The sequence below is a fragment of the Phyllobates terribilis genome, unplaced genomic scaffold (assembly GCF_046119375.1).
Source record: "Phyllobates terribilis strain yellow unplaced genomic scaffold, ASM4611937v1 Scaffold_12__6_contigs__length_324123572, whole genome shotgun sequence".
Taxonomy (NCBI): domain Eukaryota; kingdom Metazoa; phylum Chordata; class Amphibia; order Anura; family Dendrobatidae; genus Phyllobates; species Phyllobates terribilis.
This window is the reverse complement of record NW_027362772.1, coordinates 157,824,704-157,842,744: the sequence shown is the minus strand read 5'-3', so window position 1 is coordinate 157,842,744 and position 18,041 is coordinate 157,824,704. Positions and strand designations below refer to the sequence as shown.

The 18,041-nt window shown below is 44.5% G+C and overlaps 2 protein-coding genes across 7 annotated transcripts in view; one reads left to right on the top strand and one right to left on the bottom strand.

The window, feature by feature from the left end:
- Positions 1-18,041, top strand: part of LOC141172335 (testicular acid phosphatase homolog) — a 125,380-nt gene that overhangs the window by 84,871 nt on the left and 22,468 nt on the right. The window lies entirely within an intron of this gene.
- The window catches only part of LOC141172336 (neurotrophin-4-like), a 143,573-nt gene continuing 127,335 nt past the window's right edge, over positions 1,804-18,041 (bottom strand). Inside the window, exon 2 of the mRNA XM_073656435.1 lies at positions 1,804-7,092. Within this exon, the coding sequence (XP_073512536.1) occupies positions 6,364-7,071 (708 nt within the window). The 5' untranslated portion in view covers positions 7,072-7,092 and the 3' untranslated portion in view covers positions 1,804-6,363. The remainder of the gene's footprint in view (positions 7,093-18,041) is intronic.

Below are 18,041 nucleotides of genomic sequence, written 5' to 3'. Positions count from 1 at the left end.
TGGCTAGCTGCGGTGGACGGTTTCCAAGCCGACGAGTTGTAAACAAAAGAAAAATATTAATATCTCAAGAACGGCTGACAAATTTAATAACCTGCAAATTTCAAAAATAGCTTGTATTTAGAGTACAAGCTACAGCCACAAATCTGCAGTTTAGCAACACACCCTTAAAATTTGGCCTTTGTGACATGATCTCAAGGGGTGCAGGGAAGAGGATAAATAGTTTCGTGTTTACATGCCTAGAGACTGTATGTGTATAGGGGTTAATATAAGTATCATATATTTATAGCAGCCGATACCATTGTGGAAATACAAACAAAAATGATCCTTTCCCCTCCCTTGCTATAGGTCATAAAATCGCTTCGTAAGCACCAAATTTGATCTCATTCACACTGGAAAGTTTGAACATTGATTTGGAATAATTACAGTAATTGTCAACCTTTTGACCTTTTTATTTTTTTATAATTTATGTACAGATATTTAAAAAAAAAATTGAACTCCAGAGCTGCACTCACTATTCTGCTGGTGCAGTCACTGTGTACATACATTAAATTACTTATCCTGTACTGATTCTGAGTTACATCCTTTATTGTACTCCAGAGCTGCACTCACTATTCAGCTGGTGCAGTCACTGTGTACCTACATTACATTACTGATCATGTACTGATCCTGAGTTACATCCTGTATTATACTCCAGAGCTGCACTCACTATTCTGCTGGTGCAGTCACTGTGTACATACATTACATTACTGATCCTGAGTTACATCCTGTATTATACTCCAGAGCTGCACTCACTATTCTGCTGGTGCAGTCACTGTGTACATACATTACATTCCTGATCGTGAGTTACATCCTGTATTATACTGCAGAGCTGCAGTCACTATTCTGCTGGTGCAGTCACTGTGTACCTACATTACATTACTGATCATGTACCGATCCTGAGTTACATCCTGTATTATACTCCAGAGCTGCACTCACTATTCTGCTGGTGCAGTCACTGTGTACATACATTACATTACTTATCCTGTACTGTTCCTGAGTTACATCCTGTATTATACTCCAGAGCTGCACTCACTATTCTGCTGGTGGAGTCACATTGTACATGCATTACTGATCGTGAGTTACATCCTGTATTATACTCCAGAGCTGCACTCACTATTCTGCTGGTGCAGTCACTGTGTACATACATTACATTACTGATCCTGTACTGATCCTGAGTTACATTCTGTATTATACCCCAAAGCTGCACTCACTATGCTGCTGATGGAGTCACTGTGTACATACATTACATTACTGATTCTGAGTTACATCCTGTATTATACTCCAGAGCTGCACTCACTATTCTGCTGGTGGAGTCATTGGTTGTATGACTTGCATACTTATGTTGTACTGATCCCAATTTACAGCCTGTATTAAGGGGGTTGTCCAGGACTTTAATACTGATGGCCTATCCTTAGGAGAGGTCCTCAATGTCTGATCGGTGTGGTGTTACACCCGGCACCCCCGCTGATCAGCTGTCCCCGGTGTTGGCGGCAGATGGAACTGGTCATTTCTGGAGCTGCACAGCACAGCTCAGTTTACGGAATAGTGGCTGCAGCCGGGTACTGCACGTCCCCCCAATATTGATTTCAATAGGTGGCGTATGTGCATTATCCGGCCGCGGACAGTATACAGTTGACGGATCTATGCTCTGCAGCTCCGCAACTGAGCAGTTCCGGCCGACACTGGGATCAGCTGATTGGCAGGGGTACCGGTTGTCGCACGCCCACTGATCAGACATTGATGACCTATCTTAAAGATAAGCCATAAATGTTAAAGTCCTGGACAACCCCTTTAAGCTTCACCAGCAGAATTGTGAGTGCAGCTCTGAAGTAACACTAATCTTGCTTTGATCACAAGTTGCAGCCTGTATTATGCCTTGGTGGCAGCTGGTACAGGTTTTTGACCAATATTTAAGTGCCTGTAGCTATACAGTTAGGACCCCTGCGTACTCTGTGCACCGCCATACGGTGCCACAACATGACGTGGTTCCTTTTAGGGGGGGTTATCTCTGTAATCTGTCTGATCGAAGCAAAATATGGCAGAAAATAAAAACTCTAAAGGTCCCTGTAAAAAATTGGAGGCAATGCAGAGGTACAATATGGCCACGCATATAGTTTGGAGGTTGTACGGAGCTGTAATACACTTTTATTAATAGATCTTTAATATTTTATGGTGTAAAATGTGGTCAAAATGTCATCTGAAAACCGCTCAAGAAGCATTATAAGATGAGAAAACATGGCGGCTCGGTATTATAAGACCCATGGAGATTTATAAAGAAGGTAAAGGTGCAGCAGTTGCCCATAGCAACCAATTAGAATTCAGCTTTTAGATTCCAGAGGCCCTTTAGAAAATGAAAGCAGCAATCTGATTGGTTGCTAAGGACAACAACTTCACTTTCTTTTTTCTATTAATTCTTTTTTTTTTTAAATCTGATATTTTTTGGTTTGGATTTGTGTAGTTTTTCCTATTAATATGTAGATTGGATTGATGTTTATAATATATGACAAAGTCAGCATTTCCATGGTGTAATATAAAGGTCTCAGGTTCTGGTAGAAGGATGATTAAAATACACTTTAGGGCTGCGGCAATCACCATCTCCACCCCTCCCCCCATAGACGGTGCATAAAAATCCAGATGGCCCTACAGGGGTTCTTATTAAATGTAATCTAGGGCCTAAAGGTACAATAATCAATGAAAGTGGAATTGTTACTTATTCAGATTCCTTATATATCATTTCAAGGGTTATTCCCAAAAAATCAAGATAAGAAAGATCATGGGGGATCTGACCACTGGGGCCCTCAGCAATTTTGAGAATGGGGCTCCTGAATCGAGCCAACGTGTGCATGTGCTTCCTCCGCTCCATTCATTGTATATGGGAGTGCCATACTCTGCTGTCCCATAGACAATGAATGGAGTAAAGGCCGAGCATGCGCACGTCCTCTCCATTCAGTGTCTAAGGGACTGATGGTAATAGCTGAGTGCCATACTCTGCTGTCCCATAGACGATGAATGGAGTAAAGGCAGAGCATGCACATCTCTGCTCCATTCATTGTCTATGGGACTGATGGTAATAGCTGAGTGCCATATTCTGCTGTGCCATAGACAACTAATGGAGTAAAGGCTGAGCTTGCGCACCTCCTCTCCATTCATTGTCTATGGGACTGATGGTAATAGCTGAGCGCCATACTTTGCTGTTCTATAGACAATTAATGGAGTAAAGGCCGAGCATGCGCATTTCTGCGCCATTCATTGTCTATGGGACTGATGATAATAGCTGAGCGCCATACTCTGCTGTTCAATAGACAATGAATGGAGTAAAGGGCGAGCATGCGCACCTCTGCTCCGTTCAAGAGATCCTTGTAAACCTTCTACATAGTTATCATGAGATAATTTTTTTGCATTTCAGGGTGCTTTTAGAAATGTAGACTTTAATCCACAAGGAGGCGTTAGAACCTTGCTATTAAGTATATATGAGGAAGAAAGGCCGCCGGTTGCATCCTGCCTGCTGGAACGCAACAGCTGAAGAACTACAGATTCCAGATAACACATACAAAAATGCTAGGGGCTGTATATATTATGTAAATCCATACATAATATATACATGTGTTGAGTAGAGCTGAGCAAAAAGATTCACACTGCTCCGGTCCGGCGTCTAGTCCGGTCCTCCTTGGCAGCCGGATCGGCGGGGTTTTCACTTCTGCGGCGCCCAGGATGCCGGCTGCAAAAATGAAGGATGCCCTGGTCCAGCAGGACGCCATACACCAGACTGGGACAGAGCAAACTTTTTTGCTCAACTCTAGTTAATAAATTCTGATAACCAATTACAAAATGTGCATAATTTTATAAATTCTGAGTTACCCTTGATAATAACTTGTTGTAAATTGTCCCTTTGATGTCCATGATATCATTTTTCTGCGGTCATGTTACGCTAGGCATGTGCAGATTGCATAGCGATTTTGCACATCTCAGGGTAGAATCCTACAGGGAGACATATTGGTAAATTACCCAAATTTCTTTCTGATCAAAACCTACAAATTTTACCCACCATGTTGTTGTACTAACTTTGAGATGCTAGGGGCTGTTCAGTGGGTTGTAAATCTGCTTTGGATAAGGAGGAAACTGCGGTCATCCTAAGGTCAAAGAGTAAGAAATAGATTTTTTTTCCACCTTGAGCAGATAAGTGACCGAGGAGTGTTTCTTCTCCAACCAGACATGGATAAATTGGGGAGTCTTTTTCACAAGCAGGTTTGCACAGCTTTAAAAAGTATGAACAAATGAGCTGCAATGTCAAAATTACTTGCTGTGTTTTTGAGCTTTTAACTGCTTCGGGCTTTGAAAGCCATGAAGTGGCTAAAAGAAGTGACCTGACCATTCTTCTTTCACTTGGAAGCCGCTCAATACCTTATATATAGTGAAAAAAAAAAAAACGTGCTGCAAAAACGATCAAGTAGACACCAAAAATGATGCTTCACGAAATACACTGCCGGCGTTGTCCTGAAACATCTTACTTTGGTTAAACTCATCGGGTATATCGCCATCTATAAAACACCATGTGTACATACCCATACCATAAAGCTGATTTACAGGGTAAGGCCATGGCCCCACAATCAGTATTTGGTCAGTATTCGGTCAGTATTTTTTCTCAGGAGTGGGAGCCAAAACCAGGTGAGAAACAAATGCAGAATTGGTGACTTGTTTCTATTATACCTTTTCTCTGATTATCACCCACTCCTGGTTTTGGCTCCCACTCCTGAGAAAAAATACTGACCAAATACTGATAGTGGGGCCGTGGCCTAAGTGTCCCACAACACTACCTCTTCCTTCTCCAGGACATTCACAAATTAATTTTAAGGTGTTAAGGACCACCATACATATTAGACTTAACATGGGCCGAACCCATCAATATTGATCGGTTCAGCTGATAGTCTTTGTATGGGACCTTGACAGATTATTGTTGAGGGAGATAAGGATCCGGCATGTCCGATTTCGGACAGGCGATTCTTCTGTTCTTTAAAGATAAGCCCCCGGCAGAGATGTCTCTTATAAAGATCACAGGAGAAAAGCACAACTTTATATAGATACAAGTATAGGATTGCCTATAAAAAATACCAAAAGGTATCGGACTTTGACAGATGATTGTTGAGGGAGATACGGATATGGCATGTCAGATTTCGGACAGCCGATTCTTCTGTTCTTTAAAGATGAGCCCCCTGCCAGAGATGTCTGTTATAAAGAACACAGGAGAAAAACACAACTGTATATAGATACATGTATAGGATTGCCTATAGTAGATACCAAAAAGTATGGGACCTTGACAGATGATTGTCGTGGGAGATAAGGATCCAGCTTGTCCGATTTCGGACCTTATGTTCTTTAAAGATAAGCTCCCGGCAGGGATGTTTCTTATAAAGAACACAGGAGAAAAGCACAACTGTATATAGATACAAGTATAGGATTGCCTATAGAAGATAATAAAATGTATGTTTATGACATTAAATCATATCAGTAATACACCCCCGGCTTCTGGTAGCCGACCCAATCAAGATAAGAAGAAATAAAAACAAGACTTGTATTGTGGGGGGAAAGAAAAGGGTAATAAATATTGGGTAGAAAAAAATCATGACCGGGAAAAAAAACACGAAAGACAAGGTTGTAACATGCGATCCATAAAAAGGGAATGACAATAAGTTATATTTCTCAATATACATACACAAATATATATTTATAGATATATAAAATTTACAAATAGAATAACCAATTTATAATAGCTTACAATGTCACCCGCCGGGTAGCTGTGGACAAAAAAAAAAATCAACACACATTCACCATTTCTACAAAATTATTCATCAAATCCAAATACATTTTTTTTCAATATCGGCCAGTTCTGCATCATCTGCGTAATGTCTACTTAGTGAAGGCATAAAGGGAACGCATAGGTTGTCCACCGGTCATCTCCAAAATTCGGTTTAGTTGTTTAGTGTACTGTGCAAATTCTAGACGAAAAGGCACTAAATTTAGAAAGCACTAAGAGGTGACAATTTTTTGTCTCGCCCCACGTGGACTTGAGATCCATATGGTGTCTCTTTGCATCCAGTTTTGTGCTCCTTCCCAACATGGTAAAGTTAAACCACTCCTAATGACAGCTGTTGGTTCACGACTCTTCCATCCCCCAAACGTAGTATGTTTGTGGCATGACTCCAGGAATGTGTGATGTCGGCCATATATGCCATATTGTAAACAGCTTAAGGAAAACAACAGGAGCTCCATTCGCTTTCCCTAACCACAGTGAACCACGGAGAGGAGAACCCTCTGTCCTCTACAATTTTACGTCCTTCCTCTTCTGCTCAACAGGGTGCAAACACATGCTGTATCAATCCGGATCCATCGCCAACCCACAAGCTTTTCATCCATGGTCAACGCTCTTACGTAGGACTGCTTTTGTTTGCATTCTGATAACCATTGTCTTTTGTCCACCCCACGACACCCATTTGTAGTGCCTCCTTCAGGGTCACACTTGGTCTCAAAAAAATATTGCTTTAGTGGTCCTGTGAGAGTCTGAATTTCCGATAGGATAGTGACCGTCTTGCCATGCATATCAATAGCCGAGTGCTTGTTAGTCACCCATCCATTCTTGGAATCACACACCGAAAGTTCTCCTCTCCGAGAAGGACTGATTGCATCTGACCCCCGTGCCCGTTTTACCCGAGAAGTCCTGTTGGCCGATTCTGAATGTGATATCAACTCATCTGCCAAAAACAAAAGGGGAGGTCCGAAGGGTTCCTGTCTAGTGAGTGCCACTCTTGGGGAATAATGGTTCCACTCTTTGCCAGCCATGTCAGGATATGTAGTTGTCAAGTCTGGGTAGATGCCATCGTGGAGTCCTTCAGAGAAATTAAAGAAATTCTGTAGATGGTCCGTGGAGTTGGAGGAATTCTTAGGACCATAATCCCAGTCTGTAGTCTGGTTTTGGAAGGGGGCAGCTTTGATGGCACAAAGGTATGAGATCACCATGACATAAAGGCGGAGGAGCATTACTTAATCCACCTCAAACAACTGTAAAGAGAACAGAGAATTCAGTTACATAATTGTCTTGATATACATATAATTATATAAAATACTACTCATATATTACTAAACTTATATAGTGATATCACAAGTCATCCAATACAAATACAGTCAATGGAAAAAATGGGAAAAATGTATGGTCATCCAAAACATAGTAAAATTACACAATTTAGTATAATTTTGGTTTTTAGACATCTAAGACCTAGACCATTATTACTAGTACAGTATCACACAACTAACAAAACATCCAATCAATACTTTCTATAAGGCTGGTTTCACACATCTGCCTTTAACAGTTTTAGTATGGACCATGCTGTATGGCTCAGACACGAGTCTCCTGACCCCAATTCACCAGAATCCTCAACGTTTATGAGGCTATTGAGCTTGGGTTAAGAGACCCATGGCCAGTCTCCATGAAAATCTGATATGTCAAACTTTCATTGATGGCTAACTGGCCTTGAGATTGGACAGTTTAGCCACCTAAAAGGTTTACTACTATAGGAAGTGATGTCATATTCCTAGGATATGTCATCACCTCCTCAATGGTGGACTTTTTACCTCAACTGATCAACGTAGGTATCATAAATGGTGAGAGAGTTCCTTATTGTGAGATATGGGACCTCCTTCTACACAGATGGAGAACTATTCAGTACAGGTGGCCTCTCTCCTGGATCAAGTGCATCTATTCATTTGAATGGCTGCATGTACCGTAATGTTACTATTCCCTGCAACCAAGATAGGAGTGTTTATGGCCCTTAGGCAAAAAAAAAATTATGGTGGAGCCCTATCTAACTCACGACTGCCAAGAGCCAACCTAAGCCTAGTTGGTCCTCATATCTCTCTAGGTTTGGCTGGTCCTGTGTTATCATTTTTCATTTTTAGATTCTATTTTCGGTCTAACTGCCATACTCCTACATTTTGAGATCAGGCAAGGACCCGTATAACCATTTCAACCATAGTAATGCCGCAAACATTTTCATAAAATTCCTTGAAGGTTTCCTTTCAAAAAACATTTGAAGAATGCAGCAAAGAAGTAACAGAAGAAAAGTTCATGTCTGTGTTTTACGGTATGAATTGGAGCCACGGTATATCTCAAAGGACATTAAGAACCTCAAAACCAGGAGGAAATGATTAATTTATATGATGAGCAACTGTACAGAAGGCTCTATAGACCCAATGGCTAAAGGGGTACTGTCACGCAAGGTGTGGGAAAGACGTAATTCAACACAGAGGGAAGAGGGAAAGGGAGTACAGGCACTAGGGAAAGGGGGGAGTGGAGACCTCCTAGTCTGGTCTAATGTCACCCTGTCTCAACTACCGTCCCTATACTGGCTCTTCACCAATCGCTGCACGCGTGCCTCGCCCTGACTTTCCCTGGCGTATGGCTAAGGCTAGGGAAGGAAGGAGATGAGCACTAGTCGATCTCCAATAAACTCTATAGACAACAAGGGTAGACAAACGGGGGAATCGCTTAGCTTTAGACGACTCCAAACAAATGCGCACACGGCCTCAAGCTCCAGAGAGGACCAAGTACTGCTCTTGCTAAGCCTCACAAGTAGTAATAAATATCACCGGCACCTCCCTCTCAGACACACCAGGTATTTACAGTGGTGGCCAAAAGTATTGGCACCCCTGCAATTCTGTCAGATAATACTCAGTTTCTTCCTGAAAATGATTGCAATCACAAATTCTTTGGTATTATCTTCATTTAATTTGTCTTCAATGAAAAAACACAAAAAGAATTGTCCTAAAGCCAAATTGGATACAATTCCATACCAAACCTAAAAAAGGGGGTGGACAAAAGTATTGGCACTGTTTGAAAAATCATGTGATGCTTCTCTAATTCGTGTAATAAACAGCACCTGTAACTTACCTGTGGCACCTAACAGGTGTTGGCAATAACTAAATCACACTTGCAGCCAGTTAACATGGAATAAAGTTGACTCAACCTCTGTCCTGTGTCCTTGTGTGTACCACATTGAGCATGGAGAAAAGAAAGAAGACCAAAGAACTGTCTGAGGACTTGAGAAACCAAATTGTGAGGAAGCATGAGCAATCTCAAGGCTACAAGTCCATCTCCAAAGACCTGAATGTTCCTGTGTCTTCCGTGCGCAGTGTCATCAAGAAGTTTAAAGCCCATGGCACTGTGGCTAACCTCCCTAGATGTGGACGGAAAAGAAAAATTGACGAGAGATTTCAACGCAAGATTGTGCGGATGGTGGATAAAGAACCTCGACTAACATCCAAACAAGTTCAAGCTGCCCTGCAGTCCGAGGGTACAACAGTGTCAACCCGTACTATCCGTCGGCATCTGAATGAAAAGGGACTGTATGGTAGGTATGGCAAAAAGCATCAACATAGAGTGTACAGGAAAAAAAAAGAGGCATTCAAAGAAAAGGACATGGTCCCTACAGTCAAACATGGTGGAGGTTCCCTGATGTTTTGGGGTTGCTTTGCTGCCTCTGGCACTGGACTGCTTGACCGTGTGCATGGCATTATGAAGTCTGAAGACTACCAACAAATTTTGCAGCATAATGTAGGGCCCAGTGTGAGAAAGCTGGGTCTCCCTCAGAGGTCATGGGTCTTCAAGCAGGACAATGACCCAAAACACACTTCCAAAAGCACTATAAAATGGTTTGAGAGAAAGCACTGGAGACTTCTAAGGTGGCCAGCAATGAGTCCAGACCTGAATCCCATAGAACACCTGTGGAGAGATCTCAAAATGCCAGTTTGGAGAAGGCACCCTTCAAATATCAGGGACCTGGAGCAGTTTGCCAAAGAAGAATGATCTACAATTCCAGGAGAGCATTGTAAGAAACTCAGTGATGGTTACCGGAAGCGGTTGTTCGCAGTTATTTTGGCTAAAGGTTTTGCAACCAAGTATTAGGCTGAGGGTGCCAATACTTTTGTCTGGCCCATTTTTGGAGTTTTGTGTGAAATGATCAATGATTTGATTTTTGCTTCACTCTCTTTTGTGTTTTTTCCTTGCAAGCAAATTAAATGAAGATAATAATACCAAAAAATTTGTGATTGCAATCATTTTCAGGAAGAAACTGAGTATTATCTGACAGAATTGCAGGGGTGCCAATACTTTTGGCCACCACTGTATACACTCAGGCCAGGGAGCTAATTAGCCAGAGGGAGGTAGCTGTTGGGTCCTAGAGACAGCCTCTAAGAAGATGTCTGTAATGCTAAACGTAGAGATCTCCTGCAACCAACTGCAGGGCGACTGTCTGTCACCTCTGACACACACGTGACAGGTACTCCAGTTACTACAACTTATCACTTAACTTATCCACAAGTGATAACTAATATATCAGTGAAGTTCCTACCACTGAAATCCCACCAATCACCAAAAAGTGGGACTTGCATGGAGCAGCTTGTGTGCAGCCTTTCCATTTAGCCTCTATAGGACTACCAGAGATGTACTCGGTGATCTCCAGCAGTTCTGTAGAAATTGGATAGGGTGGTAGCGCACATGCATGACTGCTGCTCCACTTTCAAGGGGCTGGACTCAAGTCCTACATTCTGGCAATTGGTGGGGTCTACTGGATTAATCTAGGCTGAGCTCTTGGGCATAAGCCTCTACCATCAGAGGATCGCAAACTATTGCCTTCTCTTTCAAAGGTGGATATCTTGAACCATATCTTCCGATACGTTGAGACAAAAGGAAAAGTAAGGACGGCCATATTTGTAGGTATTCTGACCCTAGAAGACTTGTTTCCAGATCAAAAATATCTTAGCACCTGTCACCAAAGAAGCCTTGGAGACTGAACAGCTCATTACCAAGACCGAGTGGTTAAATGGTTTTTAGCATCCTCATCCAATTTCACAATCATTTAAAGTCTGCTAAAATGTCGCATAAACTTTTCCATGCAAAACAAGAAAACTTTTGACTTTTCTTACTAGGAGGCACTAAGCTAGTATTTAGGGTCACGTTAAGTGGTACAAACTTAATGGGTAGAGTCTCTGAAGAGGTAAAATACTTCACCATTGCCTTTACACTTGGGGAACACAGTCTCGTTAACAGCTTGCAGCTTATTTTGCAGTCTTTAGTTGAGACCCATGTGCTCGGGTCTAAGCTAGGTGACTCAGTACCACAACATACCCATAGAAGAAAAGAGTTAAAGGGCAGCCTCAGTTAATTTTGTAAGAATGTTCTGGCACCTTCTGAACAGTCATCAGCTTCTAACCCATGTGCATTCAGAGAATCTACCTGACCACCAGCATACATAATGTTCACAGTTGCAAAGTCTACAGAGAGTGATCCCTTATTAACGCAGTCCAGGTCCACAATTTGCAAAAGGGGATACCACCAATTTTAAAGTAATAATTTAACTGTAGCCCAGAGTACACCGCTTGATTTATCATACTTTGGCGTTCACAGCCCTTACTCATGCACCATGCATGGATATTGTAGTTTCCAAACTGCAAGACACCTTGGAGATGTATTCAAGTTTTTAAAAATTGTAGTATAGTCTTTACATTGTAAAGTTAGTAGTGAAAAATTAATCTCCTAGAATAGAATAGAGTGCAGAACAGATTTCAGAGCCTCAACTAAGCAGTTAGGGAATATGACTGTCTACAAACCATTGCCTGGCTCCAACAACAGCAGCGTCTCCCAAACTGGGAAGGTAGGAGAAGAAAGACGCATACTGTGATGTGCTACGTGAGCCACTGCAATTTTATTTTTTACACTAAGCCACTTCCCTAACCTCTTCCAGTTCTTTATATGTGACCATACAGAAATATTGCTCATAGTAAAGCCTATTAGTGTTCATAATCAGTATGTTCCCCCCACACAGTATGATGCCCCCATGGTATATTCCCCACTCACAGTATGATGCCCCCACAGTATATTCCCCCACACATAGTATGATGCCCCCACAGTATATTCCCCCACACACAGTATGATGCCCCCTACACATTATGATGGCTAGTCTCCTATCACAATGAGGTCCACAAATCCCCCCAACACAGTATGATGCCCTCAGTGGTCCGATACACACAAGGTATGATGCCTCCAAGGTCCCACCAAGTAGTATCATACCTACAGCCCCCCACACAGTATAATTCCCCCACAGTCCACCCCACATTATGATGCCCCTACACAGTCCCTCCCAACAGAATATGATGCACCCCACAGTTTCCCCAAAGTAGCCCTGACACAAGCATCCCATTTGCCAGTGTGTCCGGTCACATCCTTGCTCTTCTGCTATTTAGTTGGTTTCTGCTGCTAAGTCAAGTGACCGGAAGGTCCTTCACTCTCTACCCAGACAGAGTGGTGGATCAATGATCTGGATACTCCACCATTATATTCAACTATATCTGAGTTCTGAAGACACAGATATAGTTAACATTGGAACATACCCTACTCCCGGGATAGCAGGACAACTCTCCAAATTTGAGACTGTCCTGATGGATCTTGGATGTTTGAGAGATATGGCAATAGTCATGGATCAGAGCAGAAAAAGAAATTAAATATTTACAAAATATTTACAACTATTTAGGCTAGTTCCATTACAGGAACAGAAAAAGAGGAACTTCTGCAGGAAATGTATTTGTCTGGCATCTGATGGACTCCAATGACAATAAAAGGGTCAGTTTGGTTCCTCTTAAGGTGTCCACCATTTTAATGGAAGACAAAAAAATGTTTTCTTCCATTGAATATGAGGGAAATTGCATCTGATGAGTGAACCTAGCCTTCTACATATATATCATGAACTTGTGGGCAGAACTTCTGGACTTTTTGGGATACAATTGAAACACTTTAGAGTCAGCTCTAAATGGTTGAAAACAGCGATCAGTAGATTAAGCTAAACTGTGCCGCAAATGCAAACTAGACGGACTGTCCCTTTTTAAGATTATTTACTAAAATGTCCCTAAAAAAATAACTATAGAAGATTATAGGAATTTCCCCAAAAGACATCACTGCAATCTTCTCTGTTCTGTGGTCTACTTGTCCACCTGCGTCTCTTCTCGTAAGCAGTAAATTGTAAAACTTTAATAGTTACAATTTTCTAGCATTTTGGATATGAAAGCCGACGTTTATCAAGTTCCGTTGTCAACATTCACAGGAGCTGAACTTCAGAGAAGGGGGGGAGAACTGCTCCTCAGATTTCTTCTTGACATAGTTGGTTAATTTACACGACAATTAAGTCAAATCCATACTTGACTGGAATTGCTGGGTCTTGACCTGCTATGCAGCGCTATGGTATATATCAGTAAGCCGGTTAATCCTGAGACACAGATGGAGAAAGGTAAAGCAGTGGGAGGATTTCTGAAATACTCCCTTTATGGCCATATGCCAAGTAGTAATAGTAATAATTTGCTCCCACCTTTTCTGATCTTATCCATGCACCTAGTCATGGAGTGATACATCCCAACTATCTTATGGCAGCAATGGTTGGAAACCAATGCTAAATATGTTGTGTCTCAGAGCTTCGCATTATTTGTAAACTAATAATGCAGAGATGCAACTCAAAGCTCTTGAGTTCCAATGCAAAATTTTCGGACACCCTCCACCTCAACGACCATGTGCCATTTATATCAGTTGTGTCTTTTTATATGGAAGAAGGACATTTGGTGCCCCCTCCAGCACTGGAGCTTCTGCCCTGGCCCTATAGCATGGACAATCATGTTATACACTTCTACTTTGTGCCGGATGAGGAAGGCTCCCCTCCATGCCTCCAATTCACTTCCAGCGCTATATAAATAAAAATTATTATTATTATTATTAGTATGTGGAATCAAAGCTTGATTACTCGGTGATGGCATATCCGATTACTACAAGACGGGTATTGAATCATTTTTAATGTTGTTCTAAGACCTATACAGCCATTTATTTGCCTAATAACATTTTCCTGACAAGTTCCTTTAAAGGATACGGCCGCCATAACCTCCACAGGTCTCCTATATGCCTGCCTCCTTCTTCCCTACCTCAACAATGTCCCTGCTCACTCCTTCCCTAGCTCATCTATATTCCAGACAATTGCTTCTTCAGCTCAACTATATGCCAGACTACTTTTTACCTAAGTTTTCTGTGTCAGGCCACTCACTCCTTCCTCATTTTCTCCTGTGCAGAACAATTTTTTTCCAAGCTCTCCATTCTTTGTAAGCTCCTTCTTCATTTAACTCCCACTCCAGCTCATCTATTTGCCTGCTCACTCCTCCCCTGCTCATGTATGTGCTCACCCTCCTGCTCATCTATGTGTTTGCCCACTCCTTCTTTTGCTCATATATGTGCCTTCCCACTCCTTCTTTTGCTCATATATGTGCCCTCCCACTCCTTCCCCTGCTTATCTATGTGCTTGTCCCCTCACTCCTTCCCCTGCTCATCTTTGTTCCTGCTCACTCTTTTCCCTGCTCATCTTTGTGCCTACTCACTTCTTTCCCTGCTTATCTATGTGCCCACTCACTCCTTCCCCTGCTCATCTATGTGCTCGCTCACTCCTTCCCCTAATCATCTATGTGCCTACACACACCTTCCCCTGATGAACTATGTGCCTGCTCACTCTTTCCCCTCCTCATCTATGTGTTCACCCACTCCTTCCCCTGCTCATTTATGTGCTCGCCCACTCCTTACCCTGCTCATTTATGTGCTCGCCTACTCCTTACTCTGCTCATCTATGTGCTCGCCCACTCTATCCTCAGCTTATCTATGTGCTCGCCCACTCCTTACCCTGCTCATCTATGTGCTCGTCCACTTCTTACCCGGCTCATCTGTGTGCTCGCCCACTCCATCCTCAGCTCGCCCACTCCTTACTCTGCTCATCTATGTGCTCACCCACTCTTTACTCTGCTCATCTATGTGCTCGCCCACTCCATCCTCAGCTTATCTATGTGCACACCCACTCCTTCCTCTGCTCAGCTATGTGCACACCCACTCCTTCCTCTGCTCATCTATGTGCACACCCACTCCTTCCCCTACTCATCTATGTGCACACCCACTCCTTTCTCTGCTCATCTATATGCACACCCACTCCTTCCTCTGGTCATCTATGTGCACACCCACACCTTCCTCAGCTCATCTATGTGCAAACCCACACCTTCCTCAGCTCATCTATGTGCTCGCCCACTCCATCCTCAGCTCATCTATGTGCTCGCCCACTCCATCCTCAGCTCATCTATGTGCTCGCCCACACCTTCCCCTGCTCATCTATGTGCTCGCCCACACCTTCCCCTGCTCATCTATGTGCTCGCCCACTCCTTCCCCTGCTCATATATGTGCTTTCCGACTCCATCCTCAGCTCATCTATCTGCTCGCCCACTCCTTACCCTGCTCATCTATGTGCTTGCCCACTCTTTACCCTGCTCATCTATGTGCTCACCCACTCCATCCTCAGCTCATCTATGTGCTCGCCCACTCCATCCTCAGCTCATCTATGTGCTTGCCCACTCTTTGCCCTACTCATCTATGTGCTTGCCCACTCTTTCCCCTGCTCATCTATGTGCGCACCCACTCCTTCCTCTGCTCATCTATGTGTTCGCCCACTCCTTCCCCTACTCATCTATGTGCACACTCATTCCTTCCTCTGCTCATCTATGTGCACACCCACTCCTTCCTCTGCTCATCTATGTGCACACCCACACCTTCCTCAGCTCATCTATGTGAGTGTGGTGCCCCTGAGGGTTCAGTCACCACAGAGGTACTGCACCTCACCCAGAGGTGTGGTATCTCCTTCTCTCAGGTAAGGAGGGAGTGCTGCCCTGAACCCCAAACACCTGCATCCAACACTACACTGCTCCAGGCCGGCTGGAAGGGCAAGACACAATGTATGTTTCTGTTGAGCCCTGACCCTGGCTGGAGTGGGGGGAACCCAAAGGTAGGGGAAACCAGTAGTGGGTGTGGGTGGAGGAAGTAGTTAGGGGGAGCACTTTGGTAGGAGTATAAAATAGGGAAGCCATCTTAGGGTGGCAGACTAGTAGCTGGTGAACAGTCTGGGGGCAGAGTCTGAGTAGGAGCTCTGCTCCACAAGTAGGGCCCAGTGTCAGAGGCCCAGGAGGGGAGCAGGGAGTAGGCTCCGTTCTAAGAAGGGATCCTAGGGGTACGGTGAGTGCAGGAAGGCACCCGTATGCCCCGCACCTGTCAGAAGACAGAGGGATCATAGGCCGCAAGAAGGGGACCGGCCCCTGGCCCAGTCGTGTACTTCAAGTCCCGGCTGGAAAAACCTGGCTCCTGGGTTATATGGTCAGTTGCCGAAGCCTCATTCTAATCCCCGTGAGGGTCAAGCAGGTCTGTGAACTCCGACGGACAGGAGGGACTTCAGAGTACCCGAGCGGGATTGAGAGTGGGAAGCGCAGGGCAGGAGGGAGAAAGACCCAGCATGAAGACGGTCTAGAAAGGAACATGTGGAAGCGGGGTTCTGCCAGGTACCCCTGATCTACCTGAGGAAGTGCTGAACCCCTGGCTGGTGAACGCAGCGCGACGTGGGAGGCTAACACCTGTACAGTGCACCAGTGGAACTGTCATAAGAACTGTGAGTAAAAACTCGGATGACTGCACCGCACTGCCTCCGTCCATTCTTTGATCTGTGCCATCGTTCCCTCCCTGCATCACAACGCCCAGCACACCCACCATCTTTTACACTGCCCTGGAGCTTGCTCTACCTGTGGAGAGCCATACCATCCCTGCTGCCCTAACACCAGCTCCAGAGGACTGCTCCGCAGCGGCGGCTCCTTTTGGCCGCAATCCACAGGTGGCGTCACGAACAATCCCAAAAACCCTATATAAAAATATTCCCCTTTTTGCACTGACCGCCCTGGGTCACGGACCGGGCCAGCTACCGTGATTCTCCCCTACCGGCCTACGCAGAGGCCCGGCTGCCGAGTACCCCACGGCCCTGGGGGCGTGTCATACACATCCACACCTTCCTCAGCTCATCTATGTGCTTGCCCACTCCATCCTCAGCTCATCTATATGCTCGCCCACGCATTACCCTGCTCAACTATGTGCTTGCCCATTCCTTCCTCTGCTTATATATGTGCTCACCCACTTCATCCTCAGCTCATCTGTGTGCTCGCCCAGTCCTTACCCTGCTCATCTATGTGCTCGCCCACTCCATCCTTAGCTCATCTATGTGCACACCCACTCCATCCTCAGCTCATCTATTTGCTCGCCCACTCCATCCTCAGCTCATCTATGTGCTCGCCCACTCCATCCTCAGCTCATATATGTGCTTGCCCACTCGTTCCCCTCCTCATATATGTGCTCGCCCACTCCATCCTCAGCTCATCTGTGTGCTCGCTCAGTCCTTACCCTGCTCATCTATGTGCTCGCCCACTCCATCCTCAGCTCATCTATGTGTTTGCCCACTCCATCCTCAGCTCATCTATGTGCTCGCCCACTCCATCCTCAGCTCATCTATGTGCTCACCCACTCCATCCTCAGCTCATATATGTGCTTGCCCATTCCTTCCCCTGCTCATATATGTGCTCGCCCACTCCATGCTCATCTCATCTGTGTGCTTGCCCACTCCTTACCCTGCTCATCTATGTGCTCGCCCACTCCATCCTCAGCTCATCTATGTGCACACCCACACCTTCCTCAGCTCATATATGTGGTCGCCCACTCCATCCTCAGCTCATATATGTGCTCGCCCACTCCATCCTCAGCTCATATATGTGCTCGCCCACTCCATCCTCAGCTCATCTATGTGCACACCCACTCCATCCTCCGCTCATCTATATGCACACCCACTCCATCCTCAGCTCATCTATGTGCTCGCCCACTCCATCCTCAGCTCATCTATGTGCTCGCCCACTCCATCCTCAGCTCATACATGTGCTTGCCCATTCCTTCCCCTGCTCATATATGTGCTCGCCCACTCCATCCTCATCTCATCTGTGTGCTCGCCCACTCCATCCTCAGCTCATCTATGTGCACACCCACACCTTCCTCAGCTCATATATGTGCTCGCCCACTCCATCCTCAGCTC